At 44.1% G+C, this 24336-nt stretch overlaps 1 protein-coding gene across 1 annotated transcript; it reads left to right on the top strand.

The window, feature by feature from the left end:
• Positions 1–589: 589 nt before the first annotated feature.
• cpm (carboxypeptidase M) lies at positions 590–23750 on the top strand (the record flags this gene model as incomplete). The annotated part of the gene is made up of 4 exons (XM_063192700.1): positions 590–767; positions 6833–6987; positions 13854–14002; positions 22617–23750. Coding segments are annotated over 4 exons (722 nt in total), but the record flags the coding sequence as incomplete, so codon positions are not given.
• Between the last annotated feature and the right edge of the window lie 586 nt (positions 23751–24336).

The following is a 24336-nucleotide window of genomic DNA, read 5'->3' as shown; positions in this document are numbered from 1 at the left end:
ACATTACAAGTCCTTATTGTGGTAAAAATATATGACTTCACCTTCACAACAGCCCATGTTTAGATTTGTCATAATTTTACAGATATAGCCTACTGCTAGCTTTTCTTGGAAAAGTAGAAATCCCCTCGCGGACCACCTGAGCTCTGTCGCGGACCACCAGTGGTCCCCGGACCACACTTTGAGAATCACTGGTATAGAGGGATGGTAGAGTGGGATCACTAGTGGAATGGAGGAGTTCAGGGCAGGGGTGAGGTGGGACAATTCGAGAGCCTTCACACAAGACAGGTGAATAGGTAAGAAGGATTACATCTCTGAGAACGCAGGAAAAGGAAGGCAGCTGTCAATCACTCCTTGGGCTCCTCCAGAACTACATTTAAGAAGCATTTAAATTCATTTCAATTAATTTACAACAAATTGACATACGGGAGGCTTGCCTTTATAAAACCCGCGATGGCCCTGTGCCAAAATCATGGAGTTAGGTGGCTAATGGAATGTTTGGGCCAACGTGTGCTTGTTCTCAGGGTACATCTCCTGAAACACACTCCTGAAACACTCTTAACTCCTCCTCTTCCTCTCTGGTGTGCAACAGGAAGTGAGCTGCAGGAGGGCGCCAGCGTCACCCCCGACAACGATGTGTTTGTGCACCTGGCCAAGACCTACTCCTACAGCCACGCGCAGATGCACCGGGGCAACGCCTGCAGCGACTCCAACTTCCCCCACGGCATCACCAACGGATACCAGTGGTACGCTCTACCAGGTAGGCACACGTGTTCATAATACACCAAAAGGTACCAGTGATAGATGGTGGGTAGTGTGGAATACAGGGGCGGAGCACTGGTATTGGGACAGGGGGGGGGCGGGAGATGTGTCAGAGGTGTTGGGGGGCCCGACGAAATATCCGTTAGAATGGGGCCCCCTACAAGATGTTTGGCAATCGGAAAGCCACTGGCCTTCCCTGCCAGGAGTCGGAGGGGTCTTGTTCTCTCTGAAAGTGCTGCTATTCCACAAAGGCGAACCGACGTCAGCCGAACGTTTAAACGAAACAACAACGGTCAACCCAGCTTATTATATGGATAATACATTAAATGATTCAACACATGGCAGGGAAGTTCTTTTATTTAATGTTAAGTTTATTTATAAATTTTTCACATGTCCCAAAAAGATTGTTGCATTGCTCATTGCTGTCTTTGCGATCGAAGACGTATAACAAAAAAGACATTGTCGTTGTGGAGAACACCCGCTAGCAACAGGTAGCCTAAGACCAAACAGTGTTTGTCTAAATCACAGTCCTCTGATTAGAGTCTTTGTTTGAAAAGTCGCATTTTTAAAGAGTAAGGCAGTGAAAAGTCTGAAGATCATTCTGACCCTATTCGGAGAAACAAAGTGCCAAAATATTACTACCCCTACTCCGCGCACTCGCGATGTATTTCACAGGATCTGTTTACGACGCCAGAGCATACATACTCTCATGTCCCTATACAAGAGACCTGGAAGGATCTGAAAAAAAGAGACAAACCCGACTCCTTCCTCTGCATTCCATTACCGCTTTTCAGAGTATTGGAGAGTTAAGCGAATCCCAAATCGCCGGGCTTTCGCCGCTGAAGAAAATACCCTCGTTTTTTGGAACTAGAATGACCCCCTGAATTCATGTCAGAAACATGGAAAAGATCTTAAACAAGTTGCTCTTTGGATTCTCAATGCTGTATATGACCATCGAAAAAAACGAAGATGGGAAAAGAGAGAAGACTTCTTTCTACAGCGATCCATCAAAACAGAAGAGAAGATACAGACGCTAAACCAACCGGTTTTAGGGGGGGGGGGGTGACCGCCGAAGGTATACGCAACAAAATCAACTCCCGACCTCAAACAAGTTCCAAGTTGAACTCACAAAATTACAAAGATACAGAAAGTATGAAACGGTGGCAGAAGGACTATGCGGAAGGAAGAATCTAACGATTGGAGAAATGACGTGAGGAGGAGACCATCCAGGAAACCGGCGCGACACGCGCGTCAATCAAGGAACAGGGACCGTTTTTTCTTTTTTCTTTCCAACCTCGGCCAAGCGAATGGGGAGGTCTCCACAAACCCCCGCCCTAAGCCAGTGAAACCGCAGAGGAACCAACAGATACCCAAGGCTTTTTTACCCTAACGCCAGGCCCCCCCCAACAAAAGAGGAACGAGAGAGTTGGTTCGAGGGGGGGGCAGCAATGAGGAAGACCTCCAAAGGAGGGCCGACTCGACGCTCGTCCCTCCGCAAACCATATTTACGGCCTCCCCACAAGACGGTAATTAATTATCTCCGGATCGTGGACATCATGAAGCCGAAGCAGATGCAAGTCGAATGAATAAAGGTTTATCTTTCTGTCCCACCCCCCCCAACAACATAAACCCCTTCGCACGTCAAAGTTTGACACTTTATTCAAGTTAATTATACGCTCCACTTGCCCCATTTAAAAGCAACCCTCTTCTCTTCTCAGCCGGCCAGCCAAACGCAACATGTTGAATCTGCCAATGCATCATGCGTAATTCCCAACCTGTACATTCACCACCCTATCAAGGAGAAGGCACAACCATTTTAGGAAAAAATCCACCTTTTTGTCCTCATTCAAACCATAATCGCCTCTATCTAAAATCCTTGGCCTACAAAAAACTTATTTAGAATGACCTCGACCAAATTGAGCAGCAAAGAACCACAACGCAAAAAAGCAACATGACTGCAATGGTAATCAAAAGCCTGAAATGAAACTAGAGCAAAGAAAAGACCCTAGTCATCCGCTCTGGCGTGAAAAAGGGGGATCTGTGGTTGTGATGAATAACACACCAATATGACAACCAGGCATCATGACCCAATTAAAATGAAACGGCAACATTACCACACGACCTTTCAAGTAATCCCAATGGGAACAATACAAAGTCATATAATTGATTGAAGTTTGTCCAGACTGCCCACACCCGGGGTTGGATAACAGAAAAGAAAAAAGATTTTTTTTTGATGGTGAAACAACCCCTGATATGTCCAATTTTTTATGGTCTTATACACCCCAAGGTTCACAAAGTCACTCGAAAATCCCTCGCTCGCCCTCAGACCAAATTAGTCCCCCTCTAGTATTGGATTGCTTAATAATCGGAAGCCGCTTTCATTTTCCCCATACCTGGGAACTTTTTTTCTGAAGAAATATGTTTTACAAAATCTTCCATCCAATTGGGGGACTACGAACGGACATTTTAATACACTGGAACGAATTCAAATATGATGGGGAATACAAACTAGTGACATGAATGATGTACAGAGCCTAAACACTTGTGTATTCCCACCATCACAAGCTAGCAATGGAGGCCCTCATTTTCACATTTCTTTAAAAACCACCCGTGCCACCTGAGATGGTACCCCCTAATGAAAAATTTTCTTGTTAACTAAAACATCACTGGGCTGAATTGATATAAGAAAACAAAGAATTACTTACTTCCAATACTCGGGCGGGTACTATTTACAGAGACAAGGAGTAAGCATGGGAAGCTTGTTTTTGGCCGCCATCGTATGCGTGTTTTAGTGATGGGAACTTTGGAAGGAGAAATTCATATTTAATCCCAACAATAATATTTACACTTATCATCGCAATGCCCTCTAATTGGAAACGCTATACATAGATGACGTCATATTCCAGGTGGACTGGAACCCCTTTCTCCTGACCTCAAAAAATTCATGAATAATAAACTAAACAGCACTCAACCCCCATTCCTAAGATATACCAAGTGAACATTCCTCCGGAAAAAGTGGACCTTCCTCGATTTTACTATTCTCCGTAATGTGCCCAAGGCCAACTAGAAACCACTAACTATCGCCAAACACCCTCAGTATAAACACGCTTCGCTCAGAGCAGACACAGTCACCACCCCAAAACAAATTAATCAAAAAATATTCCTATGCGTGGTCAATTCCTACCTTGCTAAAGAGAAACTGTTAGAAGTGTGACGCGGAACTTTCACACAACAAAGCATGGAATGGCGGACGCGGCTTCCGCGAACGCGGTTAATGCTGAAGACATGGACATGAGCCGCAAAGCCATATCAGCGAGCCCAAAGGCACAGACAGGCACCACCTACTGAGAAAAACACCAAGCAGCTTTCAGCACAGAGACTATGCTTCTCAACTGAGTACCTCAAACCCAGGGGTGGAGAGGTAAAGCACATTATCAAAAAACAAACTGGCATGTCCTTACAAAGCGACCCGGCCCTAACAACGGACATTTGCGAGCTGAACAACACAGCATCGCTTTTATGAAAACGCGCTCACTGAGAGGATCGACTTGATGCGGGACATCACCCAGCCCTCACAAAACAGCTAAAGCAGGCTGACAGCAAAACCCCCCCCTCAAGGGTTCTAAACCGATGTGGTCGATAGCAAACCCACACCTGCTCAAACTCGAGTGACACCAAACAGTTCTCCTCTCCCACCACACTACGTGGGCAAAAAAGTGTTAAAATCAACTCATTCATTAACTGCCAATACACCACCCAAAACTGTCGTTTTACAATCTTTAAGAAAGCCCTTTCGGACCCTCATAAAAACCACGTGGGGCAAGACCAAAACGAGCGCTGCGAGAGAGGTCAGAATTGCCTGAGCACAAGGCTGCCATACAGAAATAAGAACTACATTGACTATGGCAATAGCGCGAAACCACTAATGCAAAGGCGAATCATGGCTCATGCGCATTTTCGCTGAAAGTCGTGGGGAATAGACAGCATTACACACCTCCCACAACGAGGTGGTGACGAGTCAACCTTCTACAGAGAAGAGAAAGCCCTTTCTGGATACCACACACTTAACACAGTGGTAACCCCATGGACATTTAAACGAGGAACTTTTTGTCTCTCCATGTTTTCTTTGAGAATGTTTCATTTTAAACTCATAATTATAATTTTTTTTTTTTTTTTGTTTGTTTTGTTGTTTGTTTAAACTGTGGTCCCCACTTGGTGTTTTTGAATGCACTCTGGCCCATATGATGATTATTTCTTTCCATCAATTCCACTTGATTTATTTTCACCTTCAGTTATTTTGTACTGACAAATGAAAACTGTTAGATCTACGCATGAGTGCCCTTACTGGTTTAAAACTACTACATTACACACCACACCCCCCATTTGATGAAAGAACCAATGCCAAAGCAAGAAGCTGTGAGGGAATGATGTCCCTTTTATTTTTTGACTGTGGATCACCAGTATGGATTGACTGCTGAGGAAAGGCGCAGGTGCGCCGAAACGTCCAGTCAATTTATTGAGCAGACCACTCAAAATAAAACCCTCCTCTAAAAAAAGTAGCCTGAGTGCCTCCAGTCATCCTCCTGGGTCTAGTCCACTGTTGAGTAGCCCAGCTTGTCTTCATAACTGCTGTCGCTCGACGGTGAGGACACCACCAGGGCTGAAGCGCAGACATCCCCTCTTTTGCAGTGAAAAGTCTTGTTGCCATTGACAAGCGGTCTGATAATAGTACCAAACCATCTCCGTTCATCCCTCAAATATCAGACAGTGCGAAACGGTTGGGAGCCCCCATTGAAATGAAATGGAGACCCTATCAAAATCAAACCGATAGACCGTCAACACCATAAATAATAATATGGGATACTGTACCAGAGTGGTATGCGATATGTAAGGGTATAAAACGTTCGGAGGTCGAGAAGGTCGCTACCACGTGGAATAGCAAAGCACGACAGAGAGAATCATTAGGGACCGCCGACTGCGAGCGGAGGGTCTTGATCTCTCTGAAGAGCTGCTATTCCCCCAACAAGCGAACCGACCTCGCCGAACGGTAACCAGACTTATTATATGGATATACTTAAATGATTCACACCATTCAACACATATTCACATTACTATATACACATTTTCTCGAGGCCTATTTAATGTTAAGATTGTTGCTCCCGCGCAAAAAACAAAACAGTGCCGTTGTGGAACAACTCACAACAAACACCGCTAGTCAACAGCTAGTAGCAGGGTACAACAGGTGTTGTCCATCACCAGCAGCTGATTAGAGTCTTGTTGAAACGTTCGCTTTAGCAGGTGAAAAGAAAGACTTTGTAGCCACTTGACAAAGCGGATCTGTTATAGACCAACCCGTCCGTTATCCCCGTGAAAAATCACATACGTAACGCAAACGTTGGGGAGGGGCCACGCGATGAAATGAATGGAGCATTCGACCGATGGAACGTCAACACCATATAATAAATAATGATAAGCCACTTAACGACCACCAGGGGATCTGATCTTGACAGTAGGCACGATTGACTTTTGACTTTGTTGATGTTGACAAAGCACCTGCGCGAGAACTTATCGTCACAACGTGGGTGGTATTAAACACTGTGCATTTAAAGTCGGCCACAAATGTACACGAGAGGATGACCAGGAAATCTAACCATCATGCGACATTTTCACCCAAAATGCATTGCTGTCTACATGCGGATGTAGACATTGCGGAAAAACGAATGCACCTATTGACCTCTACCCTCTATCTCTACTGCAGGCAGTTCTAGCTCTCTATGTCAGTGGTTCTCAACCTTTTTTAACAAATGTCCCCTTGATCTTGAACATCATCATAAGCCTGCCAACGCCTCCTTAGTATTAAAAGTAAAATAGACTAATGCACACCAATTGCAACTAAGCAGAGTAGAGCCAAACTAAGTTGCAACTGAGCAACAAGAAGAGAGGCCCCCCCCCGTTGAGAAAAACCAACTAATCTATGTGAATTGAACTTTTTATGACCTGAGTCCTTCAGCCCTGGCCTACCACCGTGAACCTGTAGAAGCCTCTTGCCTTCCCTCTGCGTTGCTTGTCAGAGGCCCGGCATGCAGGACTACAACTACATTTGGCAGCAGTGTCTGGAGATCACGCTGGAGCTGTCCTGCTGCAAGTTCCCGCCCGAGAGGGAGCTGCCGGGCTACTGGGAGGCCAACCGGCCCGCCCTGCTGGCCTACATGCAGCAGGCGCACCTGGGTAAGTTCTCACCCCACACACCTGGCTAGGTCACCTGGGTAAGTTCTCACCCCACACACTCCTTGGCTAGGTTCCACCAGGGTAAATTCCACATCCGGTCCCACAACACACCTGGCTAGGTCACCTGGGTAAGTTCTAATCCCACACACCTGGCTAGGTCACCTGGGTAAGTTCTAATCCCACACACCTGGCTAGGTCACCTGGGTAAGTTCTAATCCCACACACCTGGCTAGGTCACCTGGGTAAATTACTCCACCACCGTCTCTCCCACAACACCTGACTAGGTCAACAGGGTAATTTTCTCAATCCCACGACACACTGGCGATAGGGTCACCTGGGTAAGTTCTAATCCCAATCCCACCGACACCATGCTAGTGTCCAACTGGGTAAGTTCTGACATCCCAACACATCCTGGCTAGTCACCTGGGTAAGTTCCTAATCCCACACACACCTGACCTAGGTCACTCTGGGTAAGTTCTCCACGGACCCGCCATACACACCTGGCTAGTTCGCCTTCGGTAAGTTCTCACTCAACTCTCACCCCACACAACCTGGCCTAGGTCGCCTGGGTAAGTCTTCAATCCCACACCCACCTGGCTAGGTCAACACCTGGCTAAATTCTCATCCCAACACACCTGGCCTAGGGTCAACCTGGCTAAATTCTCCACCCCCACACACGCTGGCTAGGTCCACCAGGGTAAGTTTCTCCTCACTCTCCACACACACACCTGGCTAGGTCACCTGGGTAAGATCAAAAACCCGCAACCACACCTGACTAGGGGTTCAACCCTGGGTAAGTTCTCATCCCACACACTGGGGCCACATAACCAAAAAAAAACCTTACTAACCCGTTGCTAACAAACTATAACCACCCGCTCGGGCCAAAGACGCCTGACCAGTAGCTTCTGTGTAGAAAGCCAGCCACTAATAAGCACAAATCACGTGTACTTGTGGTGTAATGGTTAGGGATGATTGGTCAGAAGATCACAGAGTTGCAGGTTTGATTCCCACCTTTAATTTCCCTACACCTCCATCCATGACTGAAGTGCCCTTGAGCAAGGCACCTAACCCCACATTTCTCCAAGGACTGTCACCAATAGGTGCTAGGATAAAAAAAAAAGCATTCACTTTTATAATGTAATGAATAACTATAAACTATGGTAAAACCATGGTTAGTTTTCATAGTAAAACCATGGTTAATTTTTTAAGGGTATAGTTAAACCGTAGTGAAATCATAATTGAACCATTGTCACGAACCATGCAAAAAAAAAACATGCAACCCATTATGTACCATGGTTAATTTCCATAAGGGAAGTCAATCTTGTGTGCTGTAGCAAGCGCTACCTGTCCTGGGGGACTCACCTGAGTAAATCCTGATAGCATATCTGAAAGGTTGTACGAGGCTAATGCTTTACTTGGTAAGGTCGCCTGGGTAAGGCTAATGAGACTAAAGCACACATGCATGCGTTGTAGTCTCTTTTTATTGGCTTTCACATTCTCCATTACGCTTTGAGAGGCATTATCAGAGACGATAGACAAAGAGGATAGATAAGCAAGAGACAGTTCATAAGTAGTTTGTTCTGGAATCAATATGACGTAAGGTTCTAAGCTGCCATTGGATGGCAGGCATTCATGCCCCTGTTAGGAGACTAGGAGACAAGGAGAATTCATACACATTTTGGAGACCAATCTTGATACCATTTCCTTACACATGCTACACTTTGATATTACCTTTCCAACTGGGTAACACTGAACCATGTCTCTTTACCATGAAGTTAAAACTTAAAGTTTTTGACCTACCTTCCCCAGAAACTCTGCCACTTCCCTCGTCACTCCAAAAAGCTCCCACTGACGCCCAAAAATGCTTTCATCTCCAATCGCCCTGTCTGCCTAGTAGAATATGAATAATTTCCACCCAACCCCGCTGTGTTTGGTGTGAAGTGTACGATAAGCCGTCTTAGCATCACAGAGGTAAAGGACTTACTCAAGGCTGTGTGCCAGTTTATTTCCACCGTAAACAACCACAGACACAACATGCCACAGGCAATAAACGTCTAGGCTTTGGGAGGTGACAGGATGAGTCAAAACAAGGCCTCAGGAGTCCAAAATATCCCACCCATTCAGTTCAGGTCAGGGGTCTGACAGAGCATCATAAGTAGACCGTCAGAGGCATCATTTTGGCTGTCAGTTAGATCTATGATTCACTACTCATGTCTCACACACAACACAACCACACAACATCACAAACACACACACACACACAGCCCCTCCGACACTACACACACACAAGCACACACTTACACACCACACACACACACACACACACACACACACACACACACTACACACACACAACACAACTTTTCATCATCAGACGCGCACACACAAACACCATCATTGTTTTTCTTCCTTTCCCCCATCTGCCGGCTCATTCAGTTCCCGCCAGTGAGGTATTACTCCACGAGAGAGAGTTGGGCATACAGCCCTGTGTTCCCTCGAACCACACACACACACACACACACACACACACACACACACACACACACACACACACACACACACACACACACACACACACACACACACACACACACACACACACACACCAGAGTACTCACTATGGTCTGTGTAATTGGCGTTTCGAGTGAGAGACTTGGCCAGAGGCCGCAGACAGTTATGGATGACAGGCCATCCAGTCATTCATGAAAGACTAGTGACTGGAAATAACTCCCCTCATTCTCCTTCCTTCTCTCTCTTGTAATGTATGCACAGTGCACAGACACACACGCACACACACACAGAAATGCAGAAGAACCAAAACAACTAAACTGTTCATATCCTGGAAACACACATACGGAAAACATGACCAACACAAGTTTGTTTGTGTGTTTACCAACAAAAAGGCAACTCACGGTTCACAACCTTGCACCAAAAACATGAAAGTCTACACCATCACATACATAACATCCAATACAACACCTACTTCAACCACACACATACACCTACAGGATAGCTATAGAAATGTCTCGTCTCTCTCCTCATCTCTCTTCTTTCTGTCTTCTCTCTCTCTCCTCCAACTCAGTCTCGATTCCCCTCGCTCTCTCCTTCAGTCTCCTCTCTCCCTCTCCTCTATCATTGGTCTCTCGTAAGGTTTTCCAGTTGAAAGTGCTTTTTTTATTTATTATATTCTGTCTTTGTTGTTTGGTTTGTTTTTTTGTCTATAGGTTTGTCTGCGTCAACTGGGTCTAAAAAAAAGTTTATTTTGGTAGTATGCATTGCTGAAAAGTTATTTGAAAAGAATTGAAGGTCTTGTATGGGACCATATATTCATGAACTAGAAGAAGAAACAGAAAGAGAAGAGTGGGGGAGTAAAAAAAGGATGGTGATGAATGATGACCGATGACGATGATGATGATGATGATGATGCATGATGATGATGAATTTTGTTTATATTGAAAATTAACTGTAAGGCCTTGTGAACAGTCCCTACCAATAAACCAAAGTAAGCAAAACAAACAAACAAACATGAAAGTGAGTAACTTTACTCACTAGTTCCATTCAACAAAACTTTTTAAAAAATAAAAAAAAACGACTGCTGGTGCTCTAAAGGAACAGATTAAGACTCCGAATTGCCCCGGCTCAAGCCGAGACAACAAGAAAGGACCCCCACCATGGGTGTTGTTGCTAGTTTTACCCACATAAAGGAATTTCACAGGTTTTCAGTAAGTTTAGAAAGAAACTCCATGGTGGGTTGGGGGTATTGGGGTGAATAGAGCAAACCAGAAAATATGAAAATAGAGTTGTGTGATTTTAATGCAATATGAAAAAAGAAATATAGATGCTTGGCCTTCAGGGCCGTACTTAACAACTCTTGGGTCCCGTGGGCCTGCCTCCCTGTAATGGCCAGTGCAGGTAATGTTGAATGAATAGAGTTTCTTTAAGACCTGAATTGGCTCCATTCACATTTGGTCCCACCCAAACGTTTTTTTTTCATCGCAATTTCATTTCAACAATTTCAGAGTTAATTCTACTCAATATCGTGTAAGCATTAAAACAGCTGCAGAGTTGAAATTACACTGGCCACCTGCAGAAATGTATTCTGACTTTTGACTACATGTTTGAGTAAACTTGACTCATCACAATGCTGAAAATATTTATGGATTCATACGAGTTAACAGATTGTTTTCTGAAACATTTTATACTCCATTGTCCACTCAAAATTGAATGCAAAATTAAATAGAGATTGAGTATTTCTAGAGGGCAGCTGTTGGTAATTTTAAAAAAAAGTTTTTCAGACACAGCACAAGTCAATATAGATTCTTATACATCCGAAAGAAAACTACTTGCGTGAATCTGAAAAATGCAGTACAGAAAAATATTCAATTAAACACAAAGCCCTGTGTGATATGAAGAATTTGAACTCAGCGACCCAAAAACTAAAAACAAATGAAAAACGTTGGAAATGTTGGAACTTGACATTCAATCCACTCTCCAGGGGCTCATCACACACCACTGCGTTCTCACACACAGAGATACACGCACAGTGTGTGTGTGTGTGTGTGTGTGTGTGTGTGTGTGTGGTGTTTGTGTTCCTGTGTGTGTGTGTGCGTGATCCTGTGAAAGAGTGTGTGGTGTGTGTGTATGTGTATGTGTGTGTGTGTGTGTGTGTGTGTGCGTGCGATTCTGTGAGAGAGTGTGTGGTGTTTGCGTTCCTGTGTGTGCGTGTTTATCAGACTCCGCAGGGCCACACCCCAGGTCGCGGTAATCCCAGCGTGATCCTGGGCTCATCTCCAAACCACGCTGACTGACTGGGCCAGCCAAGAGGCAGTCAACACCAGCTGATTCACCATAACATGGGCAGCTTTAAATCCATTACATAGCCACTCAACACTTATAAACACTATACCATGACACAGGAAAACAACAATAGCCAGTAAACAGCTATTTCCATCACTTTTGTCCATACCATGACAAAAGAACTCAAAAACCACTTTGAATTCCTTATCATGACATTGACATTCAGCAATAGCCTTAACTCAATACCATGGCATGGGTAGTCAGCAACAGGTTGAACTCCAACCTCATACAATGGCAATGACAGCTCTAACCTAAAACATGACGTATGCAGTCAACAGCTTTAATAACCTTAACCCATGGCTATAACATCACATAGGCACTCAACAGCTTTAACTCTATACTATGACATAGGCAGTCAACATCTATAAACCCATAACATGACATAAGCACTCAACAGCTACAACTCTGTAACATGACATACATTAGACTATCAGCAGCTGTACGCTCACACCATTAGATAGGCATTCAGCCTTAACTCTATACCACAACAGAAAATGCACAGTAGGCCCCTTGTGGTGGGCTTCATAGAATCACCTCAGTTACAGACTTACTCATTAATGCAAGGTGTTTTGTGATGCACAGTTGTAGTGAACAAATGAGTAAATGAAGAGTCTAGAGAAGAAGGTTTAGACAGAGATATTTATTGCTCATAACAGAATAAACACTGGTGGTTTTTCATACATATCCATCCATCATATATAGCAAAAAAAATTAAACAAAAAAAAGACAGCAAGTATTTAAAAATCACATCTGAATATTCTGCCCCCTGATTCCATGCTACAAAATAAAAGTCCTGGGAAGATCATGTACGAATCTTCACACAGTTCCAAACTCTGGAAACTATTACCTCAGTACATTGTTCAGAAAACAAAAGGAGGAGTACTTACTGTGTCATCGAAGTCACGTCAAGTCATGTAGCAGCTGGTACCAAAGGAAATGGTGAAACTTTGCATGCCACTCAAAAGCTCACGTTTCCTCCTGATAAGAAAATTCAAGTCATGGGTTCATCTGTGGTTTCCCACCAGAAAAAACAAATGTAAGACGGACTTTAACTTGCCAGAAAAATACACGGCAAGGTCAAAGGTATAGAACATTTGAGAGCAAAATAAAGTTAAAAAACATGTTTAACATTTGTATTAAAACAGGATGTCATTTGTATGTGTTATTATGTTCCATTATGCATTCGCAAAACTTACCTTGGCCAGAGCAGTAAAACTAAAATAGCAAAACTAAGTAAAACTAGACAGTCAGCTATTACGCTAATGGTATTGTTACACCCTTAAAGGGACACTGTGAGATTTTTAGTTGTTTTAGTATATTTCCGCGAAATTCCATGCTAGCCCATTCACTAATGTTAGTTACCTTTTTCATGAATACCTTACTAGCCACCAACAAAATTCTAAGTATTCATTATGACTGAGAACATTGCACTTTTCATACATGAAAAGGGGGATCTTTCTCCATGTCCCGTCATTTTGAATTTCCAAAAATAGCAATTTTTAGCTGCAAAAATGACTCTACTTGGACCATACTAGAAAATATTTGTTTATTACTTAGTAAACTTTCATGTAAAGATCGAATTTGGCAATAGGCAGCCCAGTTTCAATGAGCAGTATAGTTGAAGTACCTTTTTTGACCATTTCCTGCACAGTGTATAAGTCTTCTATATGCGATTGTGAGTGTCTCCTCTCTAACTATTGAGCATGTGAGTTCATGTAGTTAAGTGTGTGTGTGTGTGTGTGTGTGTGTGTGTGTGTGTGTGTGTGTGTGTTGTGGTGTGAGTGTGTTGTGGTGTGAGTGTGTGCCTGCAAGCGTGTGTGTGTGTGTGTGTGTGTGTGTGTGTGTGTGTGTGTGCGTGTGTGTGTGTGTGTGTGTTAGTGAGTGTGTCTGTGAATGTTGTTAATCTAACCACCAATGTCTTTTGCTTTCTATGTGTGTGTGTGTGTGTGTGTGTGTGTGTGTGTGTGTGTGTGTGTGTGTGTGTGTGTGTGTGTGTGTGTGCGTCTCAGGTGTGAAGGGTCAGGTGCTGGATGGTGAGGGCACTCCTGTGCAGGATGCAGTGGTGGAGGTGGAGGGCAGGAGGAATCTGTGCCCCTTCCGCACCGGCCCCCAGGGAGAATACTACCGCCTGCTGCTCCCCGGCAACTACACCTTCAAGGTGAGCCAGCGCCCTCTGCTGGTTAAAGGCACAATTACAGCCATCGAGATACTACTGCATGCATAGGCTATGTATACATTTCCAAATACTATACAACCAGTTGAGGTTACACAGTTACAGTCATTGAGCACACTTAATTGCAGAGTATTCAATTTTTGAATAAAATATTGTCAGTATTCAGTTCACAACCTGTTCCGGAATATTCCACATACATGGAACAGCTTTTTGCAATGAGCATTCCGGAACACGGCCGGGCCACATTTGGAATGAATAAAGAGTTGGGGCTAACAAATATACAGATAGGCTACATATATACACATCTTGTCATGTTGCTAAAATAATTGTCCAAGAAGACCTTAACAAAACAAGGCTACAAATTCCTTCACTTTTCCTAAACCCTCACAGCCCTATAATCTGACATCTGACATTATAACCCCCCACTTTAGGGTTAGAGTGTATGTTTAAGAGATAATTATATGGTGAACATTTATCCCCTCCCTGAAAATACCTACTACGCCATTATTTATAATAATAAAAGGGGGAGGGGATCATCGTCCACGTGGGGTGTTTGATAGTAGACAGTTAGGGTATTAGAATTGAACAGACATGTCCACAGCGAAGAACATTAATATCACTGTATTGTATTGTTACTGTAACTCAAGTGTGTGTGCGGAAATGATGAAGTGCTACAGTATAAACAGACAAACTCAAGAGCAAATCTTTACAAATAAATAGACAGTAAAACAGAAAAAAAAGAGCTTCCATCTGCTGCTCAGAAGTGTAGCCTAAATACGAAGGATGGATTAGTCTGCGCTCAGGGAAGCTTCACATTCATGAGAATTTGAGGGCTTGGGATAAATAAATAAGGAACTCTTAAGATCAACCCCCTCGCAGTCAATTCAACAGTGTTATAATCTGAGACAGGGGCCAAATTTTTAAAAAAATACACTTGCTCTCCCCTTGCACCTGGATTACCGCCCTCACTTGGGCCAGAGACGTAAGGACGTGTGGTGTGTGTGTTGTGTGTGTGTGTGAGTGTGTGTGTGTGTGTGTGTGTGTGTGTGTGTGTGTGTGTGTGTGTGTGTGTGTGTGTGTGTGTGTGTGTGTGTGTGTACACGCTCCTCACTCTCTCTCCCTTTGAAGATTTAAAATTCCATTCAGTAAATATTTACATGATAAAGCCAGGATTCCATCTGTGTGGATAGAAGCAGAGAGATCAGAGAAAGAGTGTGTGTATTTGTGAGTAAGTCTGGGCGTAAAACGTGTGTGTGTGTGTGTGTGTGTGTGTGTGTGTGTGTTTTGGTGATGTGGTAAGCGTATGCCTTGAGAGAGTAGAGCCCAGTAAGTGGTGCATGCCTGATCAACTTTAGTCCACTAAGTCCTAAGAAGGCCGCCCTTGCTGCGCTGCCAGACATCCTCTTCCTGTGTGTGTGTGTGTGTGTGTGTGTGCGTATGAGAAAGAGAGAGAGAGAGAGAGAGAGAGAGAGAGAGAGAGGAGTTAGAACTGTCTTTGTGTATGAGAGAGAGAGAGCTCTGCAAGTGTGTGTGTGTGTGTGTGTGTGTGTGTGTGTGTGTGTGTGTGTGTGTGTGTGTGTGTTCGTGTTTCCATGCACACGTCTGGCTGTGCTGCTGTCTCTTCCCCTCTGTGTGTTTCTGAGTCTTTGGGGGAAAATCCCATCGTCACGCTGCGGGGTGATTTCACCCCGCGCTACAAAAAAAAAACACGCTAACGCCTACAAAAAACGCTACGCTCCACTCCCTCCATCCGATATAACATTCTTCCCTTTCTCTCCTCTCCCACCCCTTTCTCTCCTCTTCTGTGCTGTCCTCTCTACTCATCTCCCCTCCATCCAATTGCACTGTTACTCTCCACTTCTCTTCTCCTCTTCACCCACCCCTTTTCTCCCTCCTCACTCCACCCCTCCTCTTCTGTGCTGTCCTCTCTACTCATCTCCCCTCCATCCAATTGCACTGTTACTCTCCACTTCTCTTCTCCCCTCATCCCATCTCTGTTAAGACTTGACTCTTCTCTGTTCCAATACGTCCCACTCCTCTGCCCTGATCTTCCCTGTTCTCCTTTCCTCTCTTCACCCGTCGTCGTCTCCTCTCCCATCTATTCACCTCCCTCCTCTTTCTCCTCCTGCTCCTCCTCCTTCCATTTTGAACTCTGCTCATCTTCTTTTCTCACCTCTCCTCCTCCGTCCTCTTTTTTCCCCTATGCTACTCTTCTCTTCCTTTCCCTCCGCTCCTTCTCTCCGTTCATCCCCTCTGCAATCGACTGTGCTCTTCTAATTATTCTCCCCTCATCTGCCAGAGATTCCTTGTAAGTATAGAGATAGTGTCCAACATAATAGTTTTTTCTATGGCACCTAAACACGTGACCAGGTTCCGGTCCCCGGGGGCGGAGTCCATAATGCTCCCTAGCATTGAATAGAACAGTCCTCAAGGTCTGCCTAGGTCTGCCTAAAGGGGGAGTTTCCCCCCCAAAATAATAGAAAGAACCAGAAAACACTAGTCCCAATGATACCTCTCTCTTCCTCTACTCGCTCTCTGCTCTCCGCCTTCTGCTTCTCTCCCCCTCATCTTTCACCACTCCGTTTCGAATCCTAACTTTCATTCCCCTTTTCTCCTCCTCATTCCGCTCTGGGGATTTGGAAAACAACTAGCGAAGGAATGTGGAACGGACGGTGCACACTGTGAAAAATCTCCCACTACACTTTGGCCCAGGAAACTGTACTGGCTGGGGAGTCATGAGCGCACAGACACACAGACACACAGACACACAGACACACAGACACACACACACACACACACACACACACACACACACACACACACACACAGACACTCCCATTCACTCATCTGAGAAGTGTACACAGAGGGACTAAATAAAGGTCTCCAAGGGGGCCCCAGATTGGCCAGTATTTAACTGTGAAAATAAACATCGCCAGAGAGAGGGAACGGATCCTAGCCACCCAAACATGCCGTCTTCTGAGAAAAGGTTATCTAGTACGAGAGACCAGTCCCCAAGGACAAATCAAAACAAATACTGTATATAACCTTATTGCCTAGATCATTATGTTCACCTAAGACCTGGTCACATCCGCTGTCTATTTGAGCTAGTCTATTTGATTTACTGTACATACTCTAAGACCAGGGCCCCGACAGTAACAATGCTATCTTTGAATCTGGCTCCCCTAAAGCAAGGGCCCAATATGTGCAATATTTCAGTGCAGCTCCCCATATATGCGAGACTACAGTACATGTAACCTTGAGAATCACTAAGCCCTGAAGCCCCCCCTAAACTACTACATGACACATATTCCAAAATGTGGCTTTCCTGTAAGACAGGGCCATCATTCGAGAAGAGAGAAACCCATGCCTCCAAATGCACCACCCTCCAAGGACTAAAAGACCCAAGCATAGCATACCATTTTTGAATCTCGCCCGTCACCGTGTATGAGAAACCAGCCTTAAGAAATCCTAACACCCAGCCCCCCCCTGAAAGACACACAATCTCTGAATCTGCTCCCCCAAATAACAGACCAGACCTCGAGAATCACCAAGATAAGTCCAGGCCTCAATGGTGGCTCTGTAAGGTGAGGATTACTGGTAGGCCATGTAAGTGGGGGGTCATGGCGTGTCAAATGCAGACCGCCAGGATTACGGCCATATGGCTGTGTTTTGGGCCTGTAGAGCCCAGGTTGTTTGTTTTGGACTGTTGGTGGAGATTTGTAGGGACTATGAGAGCAGGAGTGTACGGTAGCCAGGGAGGAATTATAACATGCAAGCCCACTGACAGGTGGGTGCAAATGGGTTAGTTGTAATGGGCCCAAAGACAGAGAGGTTGGGGGTAGGGAGTGGGGTGTGGATTGGTTCCGAATTACACTGTAGGTTATGTCAGTGATTCCCAAACTGTGGTCCGGGGCCCACTGGTGGGCCGTGAAGGTATTCCAGGTGGGCCTTGAAATCATTTTCTAAAAATCGAAATAATATTTGTGCGTGTTGTTATTAACTACTTATTTGATTTGCATTGTTCATTTGGTGAGAGGTAGACCACAAACATTGGGAACCCCTGGGCTTGGTTATTTTGCCCCAGTCCAGTTCAGGCTCAATGACTTAGCCTGGGAACTCCCCCATAACTGCCCTTTAGTTTCTACACAATAGTTTCGATCTGAAAGAGACAGAGATGGCGAGGTATGACTCATAAGATAAAACGTACAAGATCATTGGAATCTGTGTCATAATGGCCAAGCATTTCCCGAACCTTACAACATTTCTTCTATTCTTTCCCTCTGCCCAAATCATCGAGAGCAGGGCATTGTGGTCCATATAGCCCAATATTTTTATCATCCGGCCCCATACTGAATGTAACAATAGGCAACGTCTTCCCCAAGACCCTAATCTCGCACCTGTGGATTAGGTCTGTGTGTTTAACCACAGGCAAGGCATGACTATCAGGCAACATGCGTAATGGTGAGGAGGCTGACACAAACGTAGCAGATGCACATTATGTAGGTTAGTATTTGAACTAGTCAACCAAATAATTATGAAGAATTCTGATTAGGTGCGCTGGCAAGTCGATGGGGTACACCCCACCAGGCTAGGGTTAGGGCAATGTAAACACACTCAGCTGATGCTATGGACGTCAGCAGCTTAGGTCTTGTGTTAACATGGCATGTTAAGCTTGCATCTAGTTTGCCTGAAGAGAGGACTATGGGGACAGAATGTGCCCTTTTACAATCAGTGAAAGACCGTACGTCAATTATATTATTGTATACAGGCCTTGGAAAGATTGGCTGCCTGAGCCACAGTATCATATCTCCCTGCAGCTACTTTCCTTTCAGAGATCTGTGTCTGTGTGTGTGTGTATGTGTGTGTGTGTGTGTGTGTGTGCGTGCGTTCATGCACATTCCTCTTAAATAAGCAAGTTCAATGTCAGCAATTGCAATGCAGTGCAAAGCAAGAGCCAACTCTTGTCAGCCTAAATTCCAAAGCTTCCTATCTCAAAACTTTAGACTTCATGGCTACAGCACAGAATGCAGACACAGACGCAGACTTGCATAATGAAGTGCTTTTCTCACAGTCTTAACCGTCCTGGACATTTTTGATGCCATCACCCTTTTACACACATATACGCACACATGTACACATATATACGCACATATATGCACGCTAGCACACACACACACACACACACCTCAGCAATTCAGTTGTGTCTGCATTCTTGTTCAACCAGCAAACATAATGCGTAATAGTGGCCAAAACTGTGAGCTCTGAACGACAGGGCCTGCAATAATGCAAAGCTGATCTATGCGTGCCAAACCTCTCGACACTCAAATAGGTTGTTGGCCATTATGTGTGATCAGAGGCCAAAGGACTGCTATTCCGATAACTGAACACATAAACACCTCTCCATCATTGGCAGCACTACTATCATCATGTCATGACTTAAGAGTTGTCCCCTCTCTTCTCTCTAATGAAGACATGTGGCGTCAAAGAGCAAGTCTTAATGCACTGTTAATGGAATAAATAAGCGCAAATAGAAAATGTCTATGCTGCACCAGTTTTTTTTTTTTTTTTTTTTTTTTTTTTTTTTTTTTTTTTTTATTTTTTTTTTGATTTATTTTTTTTTTTTCCATTTTATTTTGTGCCCCCCTCACTGACTTTAAATGGTTGGTGTCCCCCTGGACACTATGCCACTGACCTTTATGGATATAACAGTATTTTGCCTCGCTAGTATAGTACCACCAACTGGGCCGTTGATGCATAGCGGGAGGCTCGTGTCAGTGATGCACATAAGACCTGGCTGCAGGGGCATTTGTTTTTTTTTTATATTTTTTCTTCCCTGAGACACACAAACAAATAAGCAGAGGAGAGATGGAATGTTCGCAGTCAAATGATTATGCAGACATCCTGCTTTCTAAATGATCCACACTATCTCAGATGCGTGTGTGTGTGTGTGTGTGTGTGTGTGTGTGTGTGTGTGTGTGTGTTTTCTGTCACTGCCACTCTGTCTCATGTCTTATGCAAGCGCTCCAGAAACATTTTCCACTGAGGCTAAATCCACTGGAGTTATGGGGGAAACACAAATAAACAGGACAAAACATTTGTGGGTAAAAGTAACCCCAATGCAACCAAGCCTGAGTCTGGAGGGATGATTTGAGACATCAGGCCGACACATTATATTTGTTTTTGTTTTTTTAAAAGAGAAAACATGGTAGAGTACTTCAAGAATTGTTCAATATCCTGGGGGTTTATTATTAATTTATTGGCATCGCATTATTTTACGGGATTAATACTACAATTGAATACAATTCAATAACATTGCATGTTGGGATATTTATATTTGAAGCAATATAAGGTGGGGGAGTCGAGGGTTGGGGTTTGAGGGGATGAAATAGGCTGGAATGACAGAAGGCCCAGAGGTATTCTGATGATTTCCAAGTCTTAAGGGCACCTTTACCATAAGATAACCATGAGACTGCATGCGAGGGTGCAGTTCCTCCTGCTCTGGAAGTATGCAGAACAAAAAAAATGTACGAAAGGAACATTATATGTATATTTAGAAAACCCTTCAGGTCAGGATGGTCTCAAGAATATAGAACACCATAGAGCTCTAATGCAAAGATTTCTCTTTGGACAGAGAGGACTCATTTCATAGGGGCAGACAGAACTGACACTTCAATTCATTCTACTGCAAGCTGCTACTAATGAATGGAAGTGGTTCAGCTTCAGTAGAGAGTTTGTTGCCTGAAGAGTGAAGGAAGAAAATAAGCACGTCAGTTAATGAATGCAGAGATCCTGCTTGGAAATGTTCGCAGTCTTTAATAGGCTGATAGGAACACGCGCGCAAGCAAGCAGACACATGCGGGGGCACACGCGCGCACACACACCAAAGACCACTGGCAGGCACTGTGTTAGTCACAGCCTATCAACATGTTCTCATAAAGTGGGTAATGTCAGTCGGTCTTTCCCTGCTGAGCGTAGAAGAGGAACTTAACAATGCGTGAAACGGTCTCCGTGAGGCTGTAATGTCCGCCGTAAGGGGTAGCAGGTGTGTGCAAGACGAGAGGCCATTAAAGAGACTAAGACCTGCAGTGTGGTAACTGCAACCACAGCATTGAGCCCACATTATAATTGTAGGGGAGGTGGTTAGGCGATTTTGTCCTAAGCCTAGCCAAGGTTATTATCTGTGGCCTTGTTGACGACGTGTGTGAGCCTGGCAAAGAAAAGAGATGAGCTTAGCGGAAAACACAAAGGTTAGTGTTCCTACTGAACTAGTTAAACTAACAATATAAAGAGGTCAATCATCAAAGGCAATATACAGTATGTAAAACACACTCAGCTGATGCTATTGATATAGTATTGTGTTTACATGACATTGTAGCCCTTTCACGGCAAAAGGATCCCAGGCGTCCTCACTCTATGTTTGCTGAAAAAGCTTAACTTTATCGTAACAATATTACTATGACGTTACCTAGAGTCTCAAGTAACTAATTAAGAAATGGTTATTACCATTTGGGTAACCACAAGGTTATAGAGCAGCAGGCCTATTTGACTAGCGGACTGTTTAAAAGTGCCTGCAGCCCAGCAACTGATTTAAAGTTCAATCATTGTAGGTGATGAAGTGCATTTTTTTATGTTGTTATATTTTACTTATCGCCCCAGCAATGTTTTTTCTTTTTTTCAATTGAGCCTAGGTACTGAAGTTTAACAGCACTCTAATGGAGGCTCTGTGTGAAAGGGTTAAGCTTACACGCAGTTTGCCTGAAGAGGGCTATTGGGGACATTGAAATGTTCGGCCACAAGGGGTAACGCTGCAGTGCAGGTGCATTTACTGTAAGATAAGACCGGAGGGGCATTAAAAGGGGCTCAAGTTGAGAGGCACTGCGGACTGCGGACGGTTCGATGGCTGCTAAGTGCTAAGTGTTTGCTTTGAGGAATTTTCTTATCTGAACAGCCTTATGTCATCATCGGAGAATACCCAATGGGGCAGCCAAACGGGCTTTTTTGTCCCCGTCTAAATGTTGGCCCACTGGGACCCACCTGGGATATTTGAAAGGAAGTAGATCATCCTTGATTTGACTCTGTGTGTGTGTGTGTGTGTGTGTGTGTGTGTGTGTGTGTGTGTGTGTGTCGGCCTGGACTTGTAATATGGCATACCTGGCATTTCCTGCAGGGGCCAACGGTCCTCAGGAGCCAATGTTTTTATTTTCGTTTGCTTGTTTTTATCTTAAGAGAGTGGTCCACTATTTAAAAGCAATTTACAGGCCATAGTAATTAAGAGATCAGTTAGCACTCAACATATAACAGGGATAATCCCACACCCACTCCCCATGAAGGAATGTACTGAAACCCTTTAACTCCACACACACAGCATGTTGTTATGAATATTACATAACCAAGAGTTGTGATTAACGACTTGTCTCTCTCTTGTATGTTGTTATGAATATTACTGTCCTGAGGAAGATCCCACTGTGGATCGAAACGTTTCCATTTGTATAATGAAATAAAGTTCATATTTTTGGAGCTCATGCCCAGCGGACCACTTAATCACACCATGAATATTACATAGCCAGGAATTACAGTTACGCCTTGTCTCTCCACACAGGTGACGTATCCAGGACACGACACGCTGGTGGAGACGGTGGCTGTCCCCTACGGTCCCGAAAGCTTCTCGGCGCTAAAGCACGACTTCCAGCTACAGCGGATTGTCAACACAACAAGCACCATCGCTACACCCACCACACAGGTGGCCTCACCGCAGAACAACAGCGCCGCCCTGCAGTTGGCACCCGTCACTGCGCTCCTCCTGTCCCTGCTGCTGCAGTGCGTTTCAACGCTACTATGATACGAAACGAAGGACTTTTTAGGACTTTTTAAAATTGTACTTTTTGTTGTTTTTGTTATTTTTGTAATGGACGCTGAACTCACCATTTGCCCTTCTTGCAAAGCCACTCAAAGCATTCTAAGCAGATATCAACTTTTTATTTGTTGTTTCATTTGCAAACGTCCGTCTTGTTATTTACACACATAATAGCTACATTGGGCTCGCGTTACTTCAAGCCAAGCATGTGTGAGCCCTGGTTAAGAGGACTGAAAGGATCTCCAAGTGCCTCGAGAGGTTAAACAGATAAAGGCAAGAAACACGAAACCTTGCTTTTCAAGTTGAGATAAACTTTCATCTACAAAAAAAGTCACGCAAACAGTGACTTCTCGGATTTATGGTTGATATGAATACATCAACACACACACACACACGCACGCACGCACAGCGTCTGTGCTGAGGTGATCCAAAGCTTCTCTTATCGCGCCTGTGTGCAGATAAGGAGCTGTCGCCTAAACATAAACGCGACACTTGACTCTGGGATATGGATCAGTGTTAAGACATGAGGAGAGATGTCAAGGAGGAAACCCAAACAAGACGCAGGAAAGAAACACTCAGGAGAGGGAGAGTGTGTGTGTGTTTGTGTGAGAGAGTGGCAGATTTCTCTCTCACCCATCAGCTGGATGCCAAAGCTGCTCCTCAGCCGTTTATCACTCCCAAACAAGTCACAATTATCATGGGGGAATTTGGAAGGAATGCGCTTTGATGTTTTTTTTTCTCGTTTTTTTTTTTTCTTTTCGTACCACTATGTATTTTCCCAAGACAAGTTCCCTACATTCCAAGATATCAGAATAAAAAGAGACGTAAAGCCAGAATACACTAAACTGTATCCACCACACACAGTCAGTCACATAGTACCATTTGTCAGACAAACAATAAAATACGCAGTCTCTACATTTCCCCCACTAGAGGGAGCTATTGAATTCTGAATGGCCACCGTGGAGTAAAAAATGAATATTCATAGACTGTCTTAACAGAAACAAATATATTGTCTATATAACAGAACAAGGAGCAGCTGTCCCAGGATAAATTGTGAAAGTGGGAATGCACTGTGCCCCACTCTCATAGACACAGATAAACAAAATCTAATCTTGTTCCCAAGTCAAAAAGCCCAACTTATGATACCGGATGATTCATGATTTCACAAACCCCTTGATATCCAAAGTATATCAGTAAACACCACTTGCAAACCCCATGTGGAAAGATCTAGTTTGATTGAAGGAAAATATTGAAGGGGTCCTCATTAATGTGTATCAAAATGTCCTTTGCTTTTTTGTACGTTATTCATGACTCATGGCTGATATTTTATTTAACTGATAATTCAAAATAACAGGATGCGTAATGTTTTTCTTCTGAGGAAATTCAGCTGGGAATGCCAAGCTTATCCATAACAATGTGAGAAGATACATATTATGCACAACTTACCAGTGTGTTAAAGCGAAGG

The sequence above is a fragment of the Engraulis encrasicolus genome, unplaced genomic scaffold, assembly GCF_034702125.1.
Source record: "Engraulis encrasicolus isolate BLACKSEA-1 unplaced genomic scaffold, IST_EnEncr_1.0 scaffold_198_np1212, whole genome shotgun sequence".
Lineage (NCBI taxonomy): Eukaryota > Metazoa > Chordata > Actinopteri > Clupeiformes > Engraulidae > Engraulis > Engraulis encrasicolus.
This window is presented reverse-complemented; position numbering and strand designations above follow the sequence as displayed.